Source organism: Vigna umbellata, chromosome 8 (assembly GCF_029865625.1).
Source record: "Vigna umbellata cultivar VRB3 chromosome 8, Vumbellata_1.0, whole genome shotgun sequence".
Classification (NCBI taxonomy): Eukaryota; Viridiplantae; Streptophyta; class Magnoliopsida; order Fabales; family Fabaceae; genus Vigna; species Vigna umbellata.
Genome location: NC_142172.1, coordinates 13,127,496 through 13,143,963, shown reverse-complemented (window position 1 = coordinate 13,143,963; position 16,468 = coordinate 13,127,496). Strand labels below are relative to the sequence as shown.

Genomic DNA, 16,468 nt, shown 5'->3' with positions numbered 1-16,468 from the left:
CTTCTATTAGATTTATATTAGGCTTGTATCACTATAAGTTCTGTACTGTACTGTTGTCATATAGTTTCTTTTCTTTTTTTCGGTGGATACTATTTTTGGCAAGTTATGGCAGTTCCATTGCATTGATGACTCTCATTAACTGCGGTTTTCTCTTTTCAGAGTCTATTTAAAGGACTAAGACCTTTTTGTAAAGGATGACAACTTCTAATAATACATTAGAATTATCCTGTTACATTGTCTTTTCTTTCCTTGCTTTTCTCAAAACCTAATAATACTAGATTTACATGTGATTAAACACCAATTCATAACAAAAGAGAAACTCTTTAGTTCTAAAGAGAAATATTTATTCTACATTTTAACTTCTTATCATCGATTTTTTTCAGAGTGAACTTTCAGATGAACTTGGTGAAAATCCTCTAGACAACGTAGAAGTGCTTCAAGAACAGCTTGAATTTTTTCCTTTCCTCTGTAGATTTCAGGTTCTTGCTTTTTCATACTTCTAAATTTATACAAAGAGATACTTGTTATATTGGAGTGATTGCTTTTAATTGTTATTAATTATCTACACTTTTAGCATCTGTATTGATTCATTGAATTTCAGTATGAAAGTTGCAGTTCTTATCTGATGAAGATAGTGGAGCCTATCATGAAAAGCTATATGGTACTTTTAGTGGTTCTTCATCAAGGGATTTAACTTTGTTTACTTTAATATATTTTTATTTGGTTTTATACATTTTGTGTAGAAGGAAGTAAATCTCCAAAGCCAAGTTGATAGTTTTGAATTGTCTGTAACCGAATCCAAACTTGCATGGTTCACACACATAGTTGCTGCAATTCTCAGAACAAAGCAGATTTCTGGTTCTAGGTAATTGCTTTAACCAGTGAAGGAAAATAAAAGCTTCTGCACAGTAAACTTTTAAGTTGTCTTTTATTTCTATACAGCAGTGAAGAATCACATGAGATACTTGATGCGGAGATTTCGGCTTGTGTTCTGCAGTTGATTAATATTTCTGATAGTGGGTTTCACAGCAAGGTATGTCCTTTTGTATCAATATGAGGGTAACATTGTTATATCTTATTCTAAAATGTGTGCATGGTCTGCTATTGATAAGTTTTTTTTTTGGTCCAGTGTTTTTGATTATTTATGAACTTTGACATCATCTTTGCATATATTTGGCTGGTTCTGGTTTGTCATTTAAGATTTTGCCTGTTCTGCTTGCTATATGATATTTCAAGGATAATTTGGTGGGATTATTCAATATAAAATTATTTTCTCTTTACACTAATCATTTCTCACATCAAACCACAAATGACAATTTGATTCTTTTTCACTATGTTTACCATTCATTTAGATGCTATTATCGTACTTTTGGCCATGATGGTCAAATCTTAATAAACTTATAGAGACAAAAACACCCCCCTTTGTTGTATTGAAACATTTGATTCAACTCCTCCTTCTACTTTGTGAAATATGCATTTAGACGACAACGGAGACTCACCTCAAAGATGAATCTAGGTCATTTTTTAAGTGGATGATTTTGTCATTAAGGCAATGTTTATTAAAACAAAAAAAAATGTATTTAATTACTAAAGAAAAATTACAGAAAGAGAGTGAATCTCTTTACGAAGCTCATATATGTATTGGTAAGAGGAGCACATCAAAGGAAAACCAGTTGTAGCAAGCAACTGTACAAACTAAAAACAGAGGAAATAACCTCACCGACAATGTTTGCCTAACTCAGTGCTCCTCTCTGTAGCTCCTTGGTGGACTCTAGTACTTCCTAAAGAAACTGTATAGGAGATCTCCTTAGTACGTCATGGTTATTTATATTTGTTAGGATATTTATCCTATTTTATCATCATTATAGTGTGTCAAGGGTTACCCTATTTATCATGGTTATATTGTGTTTAGGATTACCCTATTTATCATGATTATATTGTGTCTAGGGGTACCCTATTTATCATGTATTTGTGTATCAATTTATTCTTATAAATAGAAGATTGTGAGAGGGATCAATTAAGCCCTCAAGAATTATTTCTTTTCAATCTTAAGTTGGTATCAGAGCGGGTCGATCCCGCTCTGGTTTCTGTCTCGTAATATATATCTGTCCGGCGCCATAGTTCTTCGTCGCCCGCCGCTGCCCGCCGCTGCCCGCCGCTGCCCGCCGCCGGCCACCGTCAACCGCCGGCCACCGTCGCCGCCGCCGGCCACCGTCCGGCCACCGTCAACCGCCGGCCACCGTCGTCCGTCGCCGGCCGCCGTTCACCGCCCGCCGTTGCCGGCCACCGTCGTCCATCACTGTCACAGTTTCCTTCGTCTAAACCCTTAGGGTTTTCTTGTTCCTCGCTAGTACTATTTGTCTTCTTCAGAGATGGCGTCTGGCAGTACTCTTTCCTTCTCTGGAAGTCCATCAATTACCTCCGAGAAGCTAAATGGAAAAAATTATCTATCATGGTCTGCTGCTGTTGAAATGTGGTTCCTTGGCCAAGGGCATTATGACCACCTTGAGCGAGATGGAAGCCATGTGCCTACTGAAAAAGCTGATAAGTGGAAACAAGCAGATTTCCAGTTGTGTACCCTGTTATGGCAATCAGTGGAACCCAAACTTCTTGTATCTTTGAGGGCTTTCAAAACTTGTCACTCCTTTTGGAAGAAAGCCCAAAGCATTTATGCCAACGATATTCAACGTCTCTATGACACTACGAACAAGCTTGCATCTCTTAAAATGGCAGACCATGATATGGTGTCCTTCATGGCTGAAGCCCAATCTGCTATCGAAGAACTTAGGATGTTTTTGGAAGTAGATCCATTAGAGGATATCAAAAAGAAACTAGACAAATTTTACATGGTGTTGATCCTTCGTGCCCTACATCCCGATTTTGATCATCTCAGAGATCAACTTCTAACTAGTCATGAGGTTCCCTCTATGGAAACATTGACCACTCGCCTTCTGCGTGTCCCGGTATCTCAAACTCAAGAAGCGCATGAACTAGTGGAACCATCTGTCATGGTTGCCACACGAGGAAGAGGAGGACGTGGCACTAGAGGAGGAGGACGAGGAGGTCGGGGACGTACTCAATGCACATATTGTAAAAGGATGGGTCATACTCAAGAGAATTGCTACTCCTTACATGGTTTCCCTTCCAAAACCGCCAATATTTCGAAGACTGAAACTTCCACTTCGAAAACTGAAACCTCCACTTCTATGTTTTCTGAGGATGAATATCAAGAGTATTTAAGGTTAAAGTCTAACAGCTTGGCACAACCATCTCAATCTCCCAATACATCAACAGCCTGCGTTTCTCAATCTATGGAATGTCAAAATTCATGGGTAATTGACTCAGGTGCTTCTGATCACATTTCTGGTAATACCTCTTTGTTCTCATCTATTTCCTTTCGAGAAAAACCTCATTTCATAACCCTTGCAAATGGATCTAAAACTTCTTCCAAAGGAGTCGGTCATGTTTCTTTGTCTCCCTCCCTCAATCTCAACTCAGTCCTTTTTGTCCCTAATTGTCCTTTTAATTTAATTTCCTTAAGCCAGTTGACTAAAATGTTAAATTGTTCAATAACCTTTGATCATAAATCTTTTGTTATACAGGAGCGTGGTTCTGGGAGACAGATTGGAGAAGGATATGAAGCTGGCGGATTATACCATTTTGGATCTCGTCCAAGGGTGTCTTGTGTTGCTGCTCCTAATCCTAAAGTGCTACATGATCGACTTGGCCATCCTCATTTGTCCAAATTAAAAAAGATGTGTCCTGAACTTAGTGGTCTCCAAACTTTAGAATGTGAGTCATGTCAATTAGGAAAACATGTTAGATCTTCCTTTCCTAAAAGGTCTCAATCAATATGTAATTCTAGTTTTTCCATCATCCATTCTGATATATGGGGACCTAGTCGTATCTCCTCCTTTGGTTTTAGATATTTTGTTACCTTTATTGATGAATATTCAAGATGTACTTGGGTTTATCTTATGAAAAATCGTTCTGAATTGTTAGTTATCTTTACATCCTTTTTGAATGAAATCAAGAATCAATTTGGTCAAGTAATCAAAATATTAAGAACTGATAATGCAAAAGAGTATTTCTCATCCTCCTTTTCTGCCATCTTGAGTTCCCATGGTATCTTACATCAGTCTACTTGTCCTCATACACCACAACAAAATGGTATAGCAGAACGAAAAAATAGACACTTGGTTGAAACTGCTCGTACCCTTTTGCTTGGTGCCCATATTCCTGTCCATCACTGGGGGGATGCCATCTTAACTTCATGTTATCTTATTAATAGGATGCCCTCCTCCTCTCTTGATAATAAAGTCCCTTTCTCCATTTTGTTTCCTAATGATCCTCTCTTTCATACATCTCCCCGAGTGTTTGGCTGTGTATGTTTTGTTCATGACATGTCTCCAGGTCTAGACAAACTCTCCGCTCGCGCTCTCAAATGTGTCTTCTTAGGCTATTCTCGACTTCAAAAAGGATATCGGTGTTACTCTCCTGAAACTAAGAAGTATTACATGTCTGCCAATGTCACATTCTTTGAACAGACTCCTTACTTCTCTCCATCTGTTCAGGATGTTTCTATCCTCCAGCAAGTCCTTCCTATTCCAATGGTTGAGTCAAATAGCTCCACTGTCTCTGTCATTCCAAGTCTTGATCACAATCCTTCTACACCTGTTTCTCCACATACTGAGATCATCCCACACAGGGCCTCAATGGATAGTCCACCTCCCCAAGACAATGGTGAATCTCCTACTTCAGATTCTTCTCCCTCGTCACCTCCTCCCACGCCTCCTGGTGCAAATGATTCAGCATGGCCTATTGCCCTCAGAAAAGGTACTCGTTCCACTCGGAACCCTCATCCCATTTATAATTTTCTAAGCTATCATCGATTGTCGCCCTCCTATTTTTCTCTTTTATCCTCAGTGTCCTCTGTTGTTATACCTAAGAATGTGAAAGAAGCACTTGATCATCCTGGATGGCGACAAGCTATGATTGCAGAAATGCAGGCTCTTGAGCACAGTAATACTTGGGAGCTGGTGCCCCTTCCCCCAGGAAAAAAGGCGGTTGGTTGTCGATGGGTGTATGCAGTTAAAGTTGGCCCTGATGGTGAAATTGATCGGCTCAAAGCTCGGCTTGTTGCCAAAGGTTACACTCAGGTTTATGGTCTTGATTATTATGACACTTTCTCTCCTGTAGCCAAGATGACTACTATTCGTCTCTTCTTTGCCATGGCAGCCATTCGTCACTGGCCACTTCATCAATTGGATATCAAGAATGCCTTCCTACATGGTGATCTTGAGGAAGAAGTTTATATGGAGCAACCTCCTGGGTTTGTTGCTCAGGGGGAGTCTGGTATGGTATGCAAATTGCATCGATCTCTATATGGCCTTAAGCAATCCCCACGTGCTTGGTTTGGAAAGTTTAGCTCCATTGTTCAAAAATTTGGGCTAAAACGCAGTGAAGCAGACCATTCAGTTTTTTATTGTCATTCTTCTCTCGGGAAATGTGTTTACTTAATAGTATATGTTGATGATATTGTCATTACAGGAAATGATGCTGTTGGAATATCTCAACTAAAAGAGTACTTGTGTAGACATTTTCAAACCAAGGATCTTGGAAGTCTCAAATACTTTTTAGGCATTGAAGTAGCGCAATCAAAAGATGGAGTTGTAATCTCCCAAAGGAAGTATGCTCTTGATATATTACAAGAAACAGGCATGATTGATTGTAGACCGGTAGACAGTCCCATAGACCCAAACCAGAAATTAAGGACAGAAGAAGGTGAATTATTCTCCGATCCAGAGAGGTATAGGAGGCTGGTTGGCAAACTGATTTATCTCACTATTACAAGGCCAGATCTATCCTTTGCAGTTGGAGTGGTTAGTCAGTTCATGCAGGCTCCATGTGTTGACCATTGGAATGCTCTCATTCGCATTCTAAGGTATGTAAAGAAGGCTCCCGGGCAAGGATTGTTATATGAAGATAAAGGAAGCATTCATGTCTCTGGGTATTGTGATGCAGATTGGGCAGGTTCACCTATTGATAGACGGTCTACAACAGGATATTGTGTTTTTCTGGGAGGAAACATTATTTCATGGAAAAGTAAGAAACAGAATGTAGTAGCTCGATCAACCGCGGAAGCCGAGTATAGGGCAATGGCATCATTAACATGTGAACTTATATGGGTGAAACAATTCCTTCAAGAGCTTAAATTTTGTGACATCCATACTATGAAGATGTATTGCGACAATCAAGCTGCTCTCCACATTGCATCAAATCCAGTGTTTCACGAGAGGACTAAACATATAGAAATTGATTGTCATTTTGTTCGTGAAAAGTTGTTGACCAAAGAAATATGTACTGAGTTTATTGGGTCAAACGATCAACTCGCAGATGTATTGACTAAGTCATTAAGGGGTCCTCGGATTGAGTTTATTTGTTCCAAGCTTGGTACATACAATTTGTATGCTCCAGCTTGAGGGGGAGTGTTAGGATATTTATCCTATTTTATCATCATTATAGTGTGTCAAGGGTTACCCTATTTATCATGATTATATTGTGTTTAGGATTACCCTATTTATCATGATTATATTGTGTCTAGGGGTACCCTATTTATCATGTATTTGTGTATCAATTTATTCTTATAAATAGAAGATTGTGAGAGGGATCAATTAAGCCCTCAAGAATTATTTCTTTTCAATCTTAAGTATATTCTTCCGCTTGAGGGGCAAGTGTTCAGAAACAGGTATAAATACTAAATTATTTAATGTATAACACTTGAAAAAGAGAATGATTTTATTATTTTCATTCATGGTAATTGTGAGAAATAAAGAAGATTGGGAGAAAATATCCTTTGTGTCTTTTGCATACACATAGGGTAGTTTATTTATAATGTAAGATATGGCCCAATGCCCTTAATACAGAATGGGCTGAGCCCAATTAACAGAAACACACATCTTAACATCTAACACTCTCTCTCAAGCTCTCTCTCAAGCTGAAGCATATAAATCATATGTTCCAAGCTTGTTACAAAGATAATCAATTCTAGGTCCTCGTAAGGACTTAGTGAATATGTCTGCCAACTGGTTGCTTGAGTTAACGAACCCAGTCTTGATATCTCCGGATATGATTTTTTCTCGAATAAAATGACAATCAACTTCAATGTGTTTGGTTCTCTCATGGAAGACAGGGTTAGAGCTAATATGGAGAGCAGCTTGATTATCACATATAAGTGTCATGTGAGTGACATCTCCAAATTTCAATTCACTAAGTAATTGTTTAAGCCACACAAGCTCGCAAGTAGCTGATGCCATAGCTCTATATTCTGCTTCTGCGCTGGACCTTGCCACAACACTTTGCTTCTTACTTTTCCAAGATATCAGGTTGCCACCAATAGAGACACAATATCCAGAAGTAGACCTCCTATTAGAAGGGGAACCAGCCCAATCAGCATCTGAATAACAAACGATTTTTGTATCGTTGTTAGGACCATATAGCAAACCTTTTCCAGGTGATCCTTTAATATACTTCAGTATGCGAACAACTGCATCCCAATGGTCTTCACATGGGGAGTTTAGGAATTGACTCACCACGCTAAATGCGAAGGAAATGTCAGGACGTGTAACAGTAAGATAGTTTAATTTACCAACTAATCTTCTGTACCGTTCAGGATCTGAGAAAGGCTCCCCCTGATTTGGTAGGAGTTTGATGTTAGGATCCATAGGTGTCTCAATAGATTTAGAGTTCATTAACCCTGTTTCCTCCAAGATGTCTAACACATACTTCCTCTGAGATATGACAATACCAGTGTTGGATTGTGCTACTTCAATACCCAAAAAGTACCGGAGTTTGCCAAGATCTTTGGTTTGAAAATGATGACAAAGGTGTTGTTTCATCTAAGAGATGCCAAGATAGTCGGTTCCTGTGAGAACAATATCATCGACATACACTATTAAGTAGTTACATCCAGCACTTGAGTGGCGATAGAACACTGAATGATCCGCTTCACTGCGAGACATATCAAATTGTTGAACAACACAGCTGAATTTACCAAACCAGGCCCTAGGAGACTGTTTTAGGCCATATAAGGATTTGCGAAGACGACATACCAATCCAGATGACTCCCCCTGAGCAACAAAGCCAGGCGATTGCTCCATATAAATTTCTTCATGCAAATCACCATTAAGGAAAGCATTTTTGACATCAAGTTGGTGAAGAGGCTATTGGCGAAGAGCGACCGTGGCAATGAATAGGCGAACAGAGGTCATTTTTGCCACTGGAGAAAAAGTATCACCATAATCCAAACCAAAAATCTGTGTAGCCTTTGGCAACCAGTCGAGCTTTCAGACGATCAATAGTTTCATCAGGGCCAACTTTGATAGCATACACCTACCTGCAACCAACAAAAGACTTTCCAGATGGCAATTGGACAAGCTCCCAAGTTCCACTTTTCTGTAAAGCACTTAATTCATCCAGCATAGCTTGACCCCAGCTAGGATGAGTTAAGGCATCACGCACAGATTTAGGAATTGACACAGAAGAAATGGATGAGAGACAAGTGTAAAAAGATGGAGATAATCTGTGGCAACTAAGAACAGTATAATGGGGGGAAGGGTTACGGGTAGAGCGTATACCTTTACGGAGGGCAATAGGTAGATCAGACTCATTTGCTGGAGCCGGAGGAGACACAGGAGGCGGCACGGGAAGTGAGTCATGAGGGAGACAATTGCGGCGACTATAAACATGAAGGGGTGGTGGTGAAGGACGATCCTGTGGTGAATGAGAGTCTAAAGAAGGAGGAGACAAAATGGGTGGAGCATCACCAGGAGGATCACAGAAAATAGGAATATCAACAGTAGCAGGTGGAGGTACAAAACTAGAAGATAGATGTGAAAAGTAAAAAGAAGATTCATCAAAAGTGACACCAGCAGAGATAAAATGACGATTGAGGGAAGGGGAAAAACACTTATAGCCCTTTTGTGACCGTGGAAATCCTAAGAAGACACATTTGTGAGACCTAGGAGATAACTTATCAAGACCAGGACTAAAATCATGAACAAAACATGTAGACCCAAAAACTCTAAGAGGTAATGGATGTAGAGGGTCTTGAGGAAATAAGATAGAATGAGGGATTTTGTTATGTAGGACGGAAGATGACATGTGGTTTATAAGATAACATGCCGTGAGAACTGCATCACCCAAAAAACGTGAGGGTACTTGAACATAAATTAGAAGAGTACGAGTTGTTTCAATAAGGTGTCTATTATTGCGCTCAGCCACCCCATTTTGTTGAGGGGTATAAGCACATGAGGTTTGGTGAAGAATGCCATGAGAAGCCATAAAATGTTTAAATGGTTGAGAAAGGTATTCACGGCCATTATCACTGTGTAAATTTCGAATAGAAACCCCAAACTGTGTTTTTATTTCATTGAAAAATGATTGGAAAATAGGAAACAACTTAGAACAATTCTTCATTAAAAACAACCAAGTACATCTGGAATAGTCATCAATAAAAGTAACCAAATACTGAAAACCTGAAGTGGATTTAACACGACTAGGTCCCCAAATGTCAGAATGAACCAATGAAAAGGGGGACGACGCCCGTTGTGAGACACTACGAGGAAAGGAACTACGAGTATGGTTTCCTAACTGACAAGACTCACGAAAAACTGGATAATTTTGACAACCTCGGGACAAGTTGTTGTAGTTTGGCAAGACTAGGATGACCTAACTGAGCATGAAGAAGGGATGGTGACTCCATGATTACGCCAACATGTGCCAATCATGTGTTTTGAACTCTGGTCCTGCAACCAAACAGAATCTTTAGTAAATGAAATAACACAATTAAGGATACGAGTTAGACGACTTATGGACAATAAGTTGAAGGGAGACCCAGGAACATAAAGTACATGATCAATGGATATGGATGGAAAAATATCAACAGTACCAACACCATGAGATGAGACTCTAGACCCATCAGCCATTGTTACCGAGGGTAAATTATCCGGACATGACAAGGAAGAAAACAAGGACTTGTTACCAGTGATATGATCGGTGGCGCCTGAGTCAAGGACCCAAGGTCCGAGGGAGTGAAAGTGAGTCAGACCAACAAAAGGTGTACCTATACGTGCAACAGATGCAGATGTAGTGGAACTAGAGTGCTGACAATCCTCATATCATCTGAGAAATTCGTTAAAGATTGCAGGTTTTTCTACGGTATTAGATGAAGTAGGATGGTCTGCAGACGGTGATCGGGGAGATGGATCAGAATTAGCCATTGCTACAGGTCGAGGAGGACGCCCATGAAGCGCATAACATCGATCAATTTTGTGGCCTAACTTGCCACAGTGGTCACATTTTGGACGTCCTTTACTTGGCTTGCGAGACCGACTTCGATCATCACGTTGGATAGCCATAATTGAGGAATCATCAATATAGGAGATGTCTCAGTGACTGGTTTGCTCGGTATACGCAAAAGAGCAGAACAAGTAGAAGTAAAGTTGGGTATGACAGGAGAATCCAAAATCTGATCACGGACATGAGAGACATCATCAGGAGTTGAAGAACATTTCGTATAATGCGAACAACATGAAGAACTTTGATCGTTGTTCCAGTTCTTCATCAGGAGGTAATATATCATTAAAATCATGAAGAAGGGCATGAATTTTACCCAAATATTCTGCCATGGGACCATGATTGCGCGGACCAATAACAGTTAATAGGTCTTGTCAAGCACCATACTTCTGAACATGTTTCATATGATCGAAACATTTGTTTCAGTGAGGAGTGAATGGTGGACTTTATAACAATACATAACTGAGCATCAATTTTCATCCAGCGGGAAGTGTCATCTGTGGTAGCAGTAGTCACATTTTGAGTAAGGTGATCTAAGTACCCCTGACTCTTCAACCAAAGTTTGATGTCGGACGCCCATGTTGCATGATTTGTGCCATCTAACTTGTCAATGGACAAGTGTACATTCACATAATTGGTGTATATTGAGGGATCAGAAGATGAGCCACCAACAGAGGTGTTTGTAGACGAGGAAGATGCCATGGAGAAGGAGAAACCTTAAAAATCCAAAGTGCTTAGATTGACGCAACGACCACAGATCCAGAAAGAGGACGAGGAGGCGATCACGGCGGTTCTGATCGGCGACGGAACTCGCTGGCGATGCGCCGGCATGCGCGGCGGGAAGCGGCGGCACCGGCGACTGTTGCGGCGGCGCTCCATTCGCCGTGATCTTTGTACCACGGTGGTCGCCCGACCGAGACGATTCCGATGGTGTGGTCGTCGGTCGATTCTGGAACTCCGGCGACAGTGGCGGTGGCGATTGCGGCGACGACAGCGACAACGGCGATGATGTGTGCTAGAAACCGTGGAGTTGGCTGGAACTAATCCTATGCTCTAGATACCATGTGAGAAATAGAGAAGATTGGGAGAAAATATCCCTTGTGTCTTTTGCATACACATAGGGTAGTTTATTTATAATGTAAGATATGGGCCAATGCCCTTAATACAAAATTGGCTGAACCCAATTAACAGAAACACACATCTTAACATCTAACATCTACTTATCTCAGGAATCATGGACTGCCACACCTAAGTCATAATTAGTGAATCTTCATTGTCCCAAATTGGAATATGAGTGTCGTCTGGTCTGGGTCCTCCTCCATCTATGTGATCTAGTCTTGAATGTCCCTTGAGAATCCTTTGAATATACTAGCTCCATTGTAGGACATTTTGACCATCCAACCGATAGGCACCCATCACATTGGGCAGATCATTAGGACCCAAAGGAATAATTTTTACTCTAGACATCACGTAGAACGCAATCAAGTGTCTCTGGTGACGTTATCCGAGGTGATGACGACGTCATTGACCCCGTGGAACAGACTCAGGAGGCGTCGATGACCTTGTCTGTGACGGCGGCGGCGAGTGGGTCTAGCCGCAACAAGGCACGTGGGCTGCACGCGCCAACGACAATGGCGGCGTGTGGGGGCACGTGGCGACTTCTTTCCCGGACTGATTTTTGGTGTTGTGATCACCAGAGTTGGGCGGACCTTTCAGCCCTATCAACGACCCCAATTGGCTATGGCGGCAGCCGCGGTGGTCGGATAGCGGCGACAGTGGCTACTGTTGCAGCGGAAATGGGTCTCCCAAGATTGGGAGGTCTGATACCAACTTGAAAAAGAGAATGATTTTATTATTTATATTCATGGTAATTACATTCTCCTTACCTCTATTTGTAGCAATCTAATCTTCTAGAAAGGGAAGTAAGGAAACAAAATAATCTAGAAGATCGTACACATGTTTTCTCTAATTACAACAATAACCTATTTAATAGGATTTGATATCTGATAGAGGTAATGGATTATCCTCTAATTGTAAACCAGCTGCAGAGTGTTGTTTAGAAAACGGTTTTAGCATAATTGTGTTTCTGTTCTCTCTTTTATCAAGTGCTATTACAATCCTTTTTCAATGATACTTTCTAAATTTTTCTGAGCTTGTCCTCTGCTTTTATAGTTTGAAAGATATCATAAATGTTAAGGGTAGATCTGTCAATCTGATGCATTCAATATTTTTATTTAATATTTTTTCCCTTGATGAATTAATTACTAAGGTTGTTTGCCTTATGAATATGATTTATACAACAGTTACCTGCTTCTTAGTCGTGGACATTAAATAGCCATCCTTGTTGAATGCACTACGAATATATATTTGTGTGTTGATGCTAGCATGAGGATGTAGTTGTATTTTATTTTAAATAGCTGTCCTTGCTGAATGCACTAACGACTTATTAATTCAGAGGTATGAAGATGTGAGCAAGCAAAGACTTGATCGTGCTATACTAACATTCTTTCAACATTTTAGAAAGTGTTATATTGGTGACCAGATTGTTTCTTCATCGAAGGTAGAAAATTGGAAGTTATTTTCCTTTGAATATTTAAATATTATTAAGGTTATGTCTGTAATTTTCTCGACTGTAATTGGAGCAGTTATATACCCGACTATCTGAACTTCTTGGACTCCATGATCATCTACTACTACTAAATGTTATTGTGGGAAAGATGATTACTAACCTTAAATGCTACACAAAGGTAATGATGAAATTTTAGACATAATCTTTTGCATTACTGTTATTATTGAGCTCATAGAATGAGAGTTTCTATGTGCAGTGCAAAGAGGTTATCGATCATACCTTGAATCTCTTTCTGGAAATGACATCTGGGTTAGTTTGGTTTCCATCTCAAAAACTTGAAGTCTTCATTATTTACAATTTTCTATTTTGATTTCTGTAATAAGGATTTTGTTTTTGCAGTTACATGTCAGGAAAGCTGCTTCTTAAACTGGATAGTGTTAAACAAATGATTTCAAACAAGAATGTGAGTTGCCTCTTAACCAATAAGGATGACATACACTTTTGACCTCCTTGTTGCCCTATGCACTTTTTTCCTCTACTAATTACATTATAAAATACAGCTAACATCTTTGGATATCCACACACAAATACCTATTTCTATTTAACTATGGAAACAAAGTATGAAATATAATGAAAAAGTGGAATTCACTACTAAGAGATCATCTTACATGCTACTAAAGAGAGTATGTGGAAGATTGTGATTTAACAGCATAATCTGCAAGCTAACCATTTAATATTTATACTAGAAGGCTAAGAAACTGTTCCCTTGTAGTTTGACTAGACCAGTATAGTTTTTAGACACATTTTTTCTAAATTTCAACTTAGAACACACCTTTTATGTGTGTGTGTGTGTGTAATTGAGTATAAAAAGTTGAAATGGTAAAGTGTTTTATTTTCTCCCAAACAGATACAAAAGTATTGTAGAAAAATCTGGTGCGCTCATTGGTAAAATTAAATTGTGCAATTAGCTTGAAAGTATGTATTTTTGCCTATGTTGAAATTAGTTTGAAAGTATGTATTTTTGCCTATTGTTTTTTTATCTAGTGTTGTCTAGAATTTGAACTGCACAGTTTGTTGGAGCTGGATATCAAATCTGTCATTTTTTTTGTAATCCAAGAGAAAAACGGGCCAGCCAAGAGTAATTGACTTGATATTTTAGTTTCTGTATATATGCTTGTTCGTATCGTATCAGTTGATTTCTAAGGGCAATTTTTTTCTCTTTTTTTCAGAGGGACCTATTCCCTTTCATAGAAAATTGGGAATGTTTCCGTAGCAGAACAACCCTGTACTATACTATTGGCATGTTGATATTCTTGGAAGATAACCCAGTCAAATTTAAATCTACAATGGAACCTTTCTCACAGGTTGGTAGCTTTAAATTGCCGCTGACCCATAATGGTAACAATTATTCTGACATAAGATCTTAAGAATTGGTCTTTACACAGTATTTGTAGCAAACATTTACTTGTAAAGTATATTTATCTTTAGTGGCCTTGTAAATATAAGTAGCTATTGTGTGTATACTAACTCAAGCAATTCCCCAAATCGTCCTTTCTGCTCAATCTTTAACTAATCTGTTGTGGTTCTCTGTCTGATTTGATTTTCCAAGCATTAGAAAAGTTGCAAAGGTTAATTTTGTTGAATATAAATTTCCTTACGTTTGTCAATTCTTCTTTTCAGTTTTCATTAACTTGAGCCAACTGGTTAAATTAATTCTTTTGGAAAGATATTGATTTGATTTCAATTGTTATTGCTAAATATATTTGTATCTTGTATTATGATGTGTCTTGTGAAGTTTATTCTTTTTTTTTTCTGCTGTAGCAATTTAGGTTGGTGCAGCTGTCTGTACTCCTGCAATTACAATGTTCCTTTTCCTACTTTTATTACACAGACTAACGTTTAAGCTGAGTGGGAAATGTTGTAAATAATTCAGTTAGTGCTGTATGTTAGTTTGGTAGTTAGTTGGCTGTTTTTTAACTGCTTATAATAGGCCTATAAAATTTCAGATTCAGCCACTATATCCCTTGTCCTTTTTCTCTTTTCTTCTCTGTTCTTATGAGTGTGTTTAGTTTGTTCTAACAAGTGCTATCTGGAGCTATTTTTATTGGGGACTGAATGTGTGATGTCCACTAGCTTGAGGTATTCTTATGTGTGAGAACCCTTCCTGTGTGGGTTTTATATCTGTTTTGCAAATCTTTTTGGAGTGGAATTGAGCAAGGTTCAGAGGGTGAATCTTGGTAGGTTCTAATGGGTTTTCATTGACTAACTTGCCAATTCTTGGTGGTAGAAAGAACTTTGATCAATGGAGTATCAAATGGGTGTCATCTTTGGATTGCAAGAAGTGATGGAAGTTGTAAAGAATTGGAGGAAGGTGCTAAAGAGGTGCACAGGGCAGTTCCCAGGGAATCGAAGAAGAAAGATTGGAAAGCTTTCTTCTTGATCCATCAGTGTCTGGATTCTAACAATTTTGAGAAGATATCTTTGGCTAATTCAGCCAAGACTGCCTAGGACATTTTGAACAAGTCATATGGAGGTGCTGTTAAAGTCAAGAAAATGAAGCTTCAATCATTTAATAGACAAGATGAATTGCTATCCATGGCTGATGAAGAATCAATCGGGGATTGCTACAATAGAATTCAAGTGGTACTCAACTCAATGAAAGCTTGTGGTGAGATGTTTTCAGGTCAGCAATTGATTGAGAAATTTTTAAGAACTTTTGACTCCCCAATTTGACACCTGAGAAATCAAAGGATCTTGAAAAGAGGAAGGTGGAGGAGCTGCAAAAGACTTATAGGATGGAGTGTTGACAGAGCTGCAGTTCACGCTTTGTGAGCAAAGAAATTTGAAAGAAATGATGGTTGGGGTGGCAAAAAACAAGGGAAAATGGACAAACAAAGTGCAAGATTTTGGTGAAGGTTCTAGCAGGCTGTCAAATTATAATTTTAGTGGTGACAATCGTGGAAAATTTAGGAAGGAGGTGATCAAAAGAGAGGAGGGCAGATAAAATTTTACAAGAAAGGTATACACTGCTATGCTTGTAAAAAATGGGGTCATTTTGCTGATGAATTCTTAGAGAAACTGAACAGAGAAAAGAGAGAGAATTGAACATGAACTAAATGTTTTTATTATTGTAACTAGCTTAGAATCATAGCTACAGTGTGTCTTTATAGATAAGTTGTACAATATAAGTAAACCTACATATGAACAATGCAAATGTAAAATATACAAGTCAACTATAGTCAACTATAGAATGTATACTAACAACTGCCCTCAAGCTCAACGAGAAGATTTTTCAGAAGAGAAACTCTTCACACTGATTTGCCACGAAGAAAAAACAAAGCGAACTGAAGAGAATGACTTGGTTAAAACATTTGCCCACCAATCAAGAGCTGGAATATGAGAAATGCATGATTGTTTGGCCATAGTCTTTTCTCTTACAAAGAAAACATCAATCTCCATGTGCTTTGTGTGATTATAAAAGAACAGGATTATGGGCAATGGAAACAACATATTGATTGTCACAAAGAAGAGTTGAAGTGCTAA

General features: G+C 38.9%; 1 protein-coding gene across 8 annotated transcripts in view; it reads left to right on the top strand.

The window, feature by feature from the left end:
• Positions 1-16,468, top strand: part of LOC124827755 (uncharacterized) — a 67,536-nt gene that overhangs the window by 17,439 nt on the left and 33,629 nt on the right. For 4 of the 8 annotated variants that reach the window (XR_015781566.1, XM_088096318.1, XM_088096317.1 and 1 more), the window contains exons 13-21: positions 384-479; positions 602-661; positions 744-865; positions 943-1,033; positions 12,812-12,916; positions 13,002-13,103; positions 13,182-13,234; positions 13,325-13,388; positions 14,155-14,289. Coding sequence is in view for 7 of the 8 variants with exons in the window: in XM_088096318.1 (XP_087952444.1) it covers positions 384-479; positions 602-661; positions 744-865; positions 943-1,033; positions 12,812-12,916; positions 13,002-13,103; positions 13,182-13,234; positions 13,325-13,388; positions 14,155-14,289 (828 nt within the window). In the remaining variant the exon portion in view is untranslated. The remainder of the gene's footprint in view (positions 1-383; positions 480-601; positions 662-743; positions 866-942; positions 1,034-12,811; positions 12,917-13,001; positions 13,104-13,181; positions 13,235-13,324; positions 13,389-14,154; positions 14,290-16,468) is intronic. The other 4 variants (XM_088096320.1, XM_088096322.1, XM_088096323.1 and 1 more) reach the window with 3 other exon arrangements.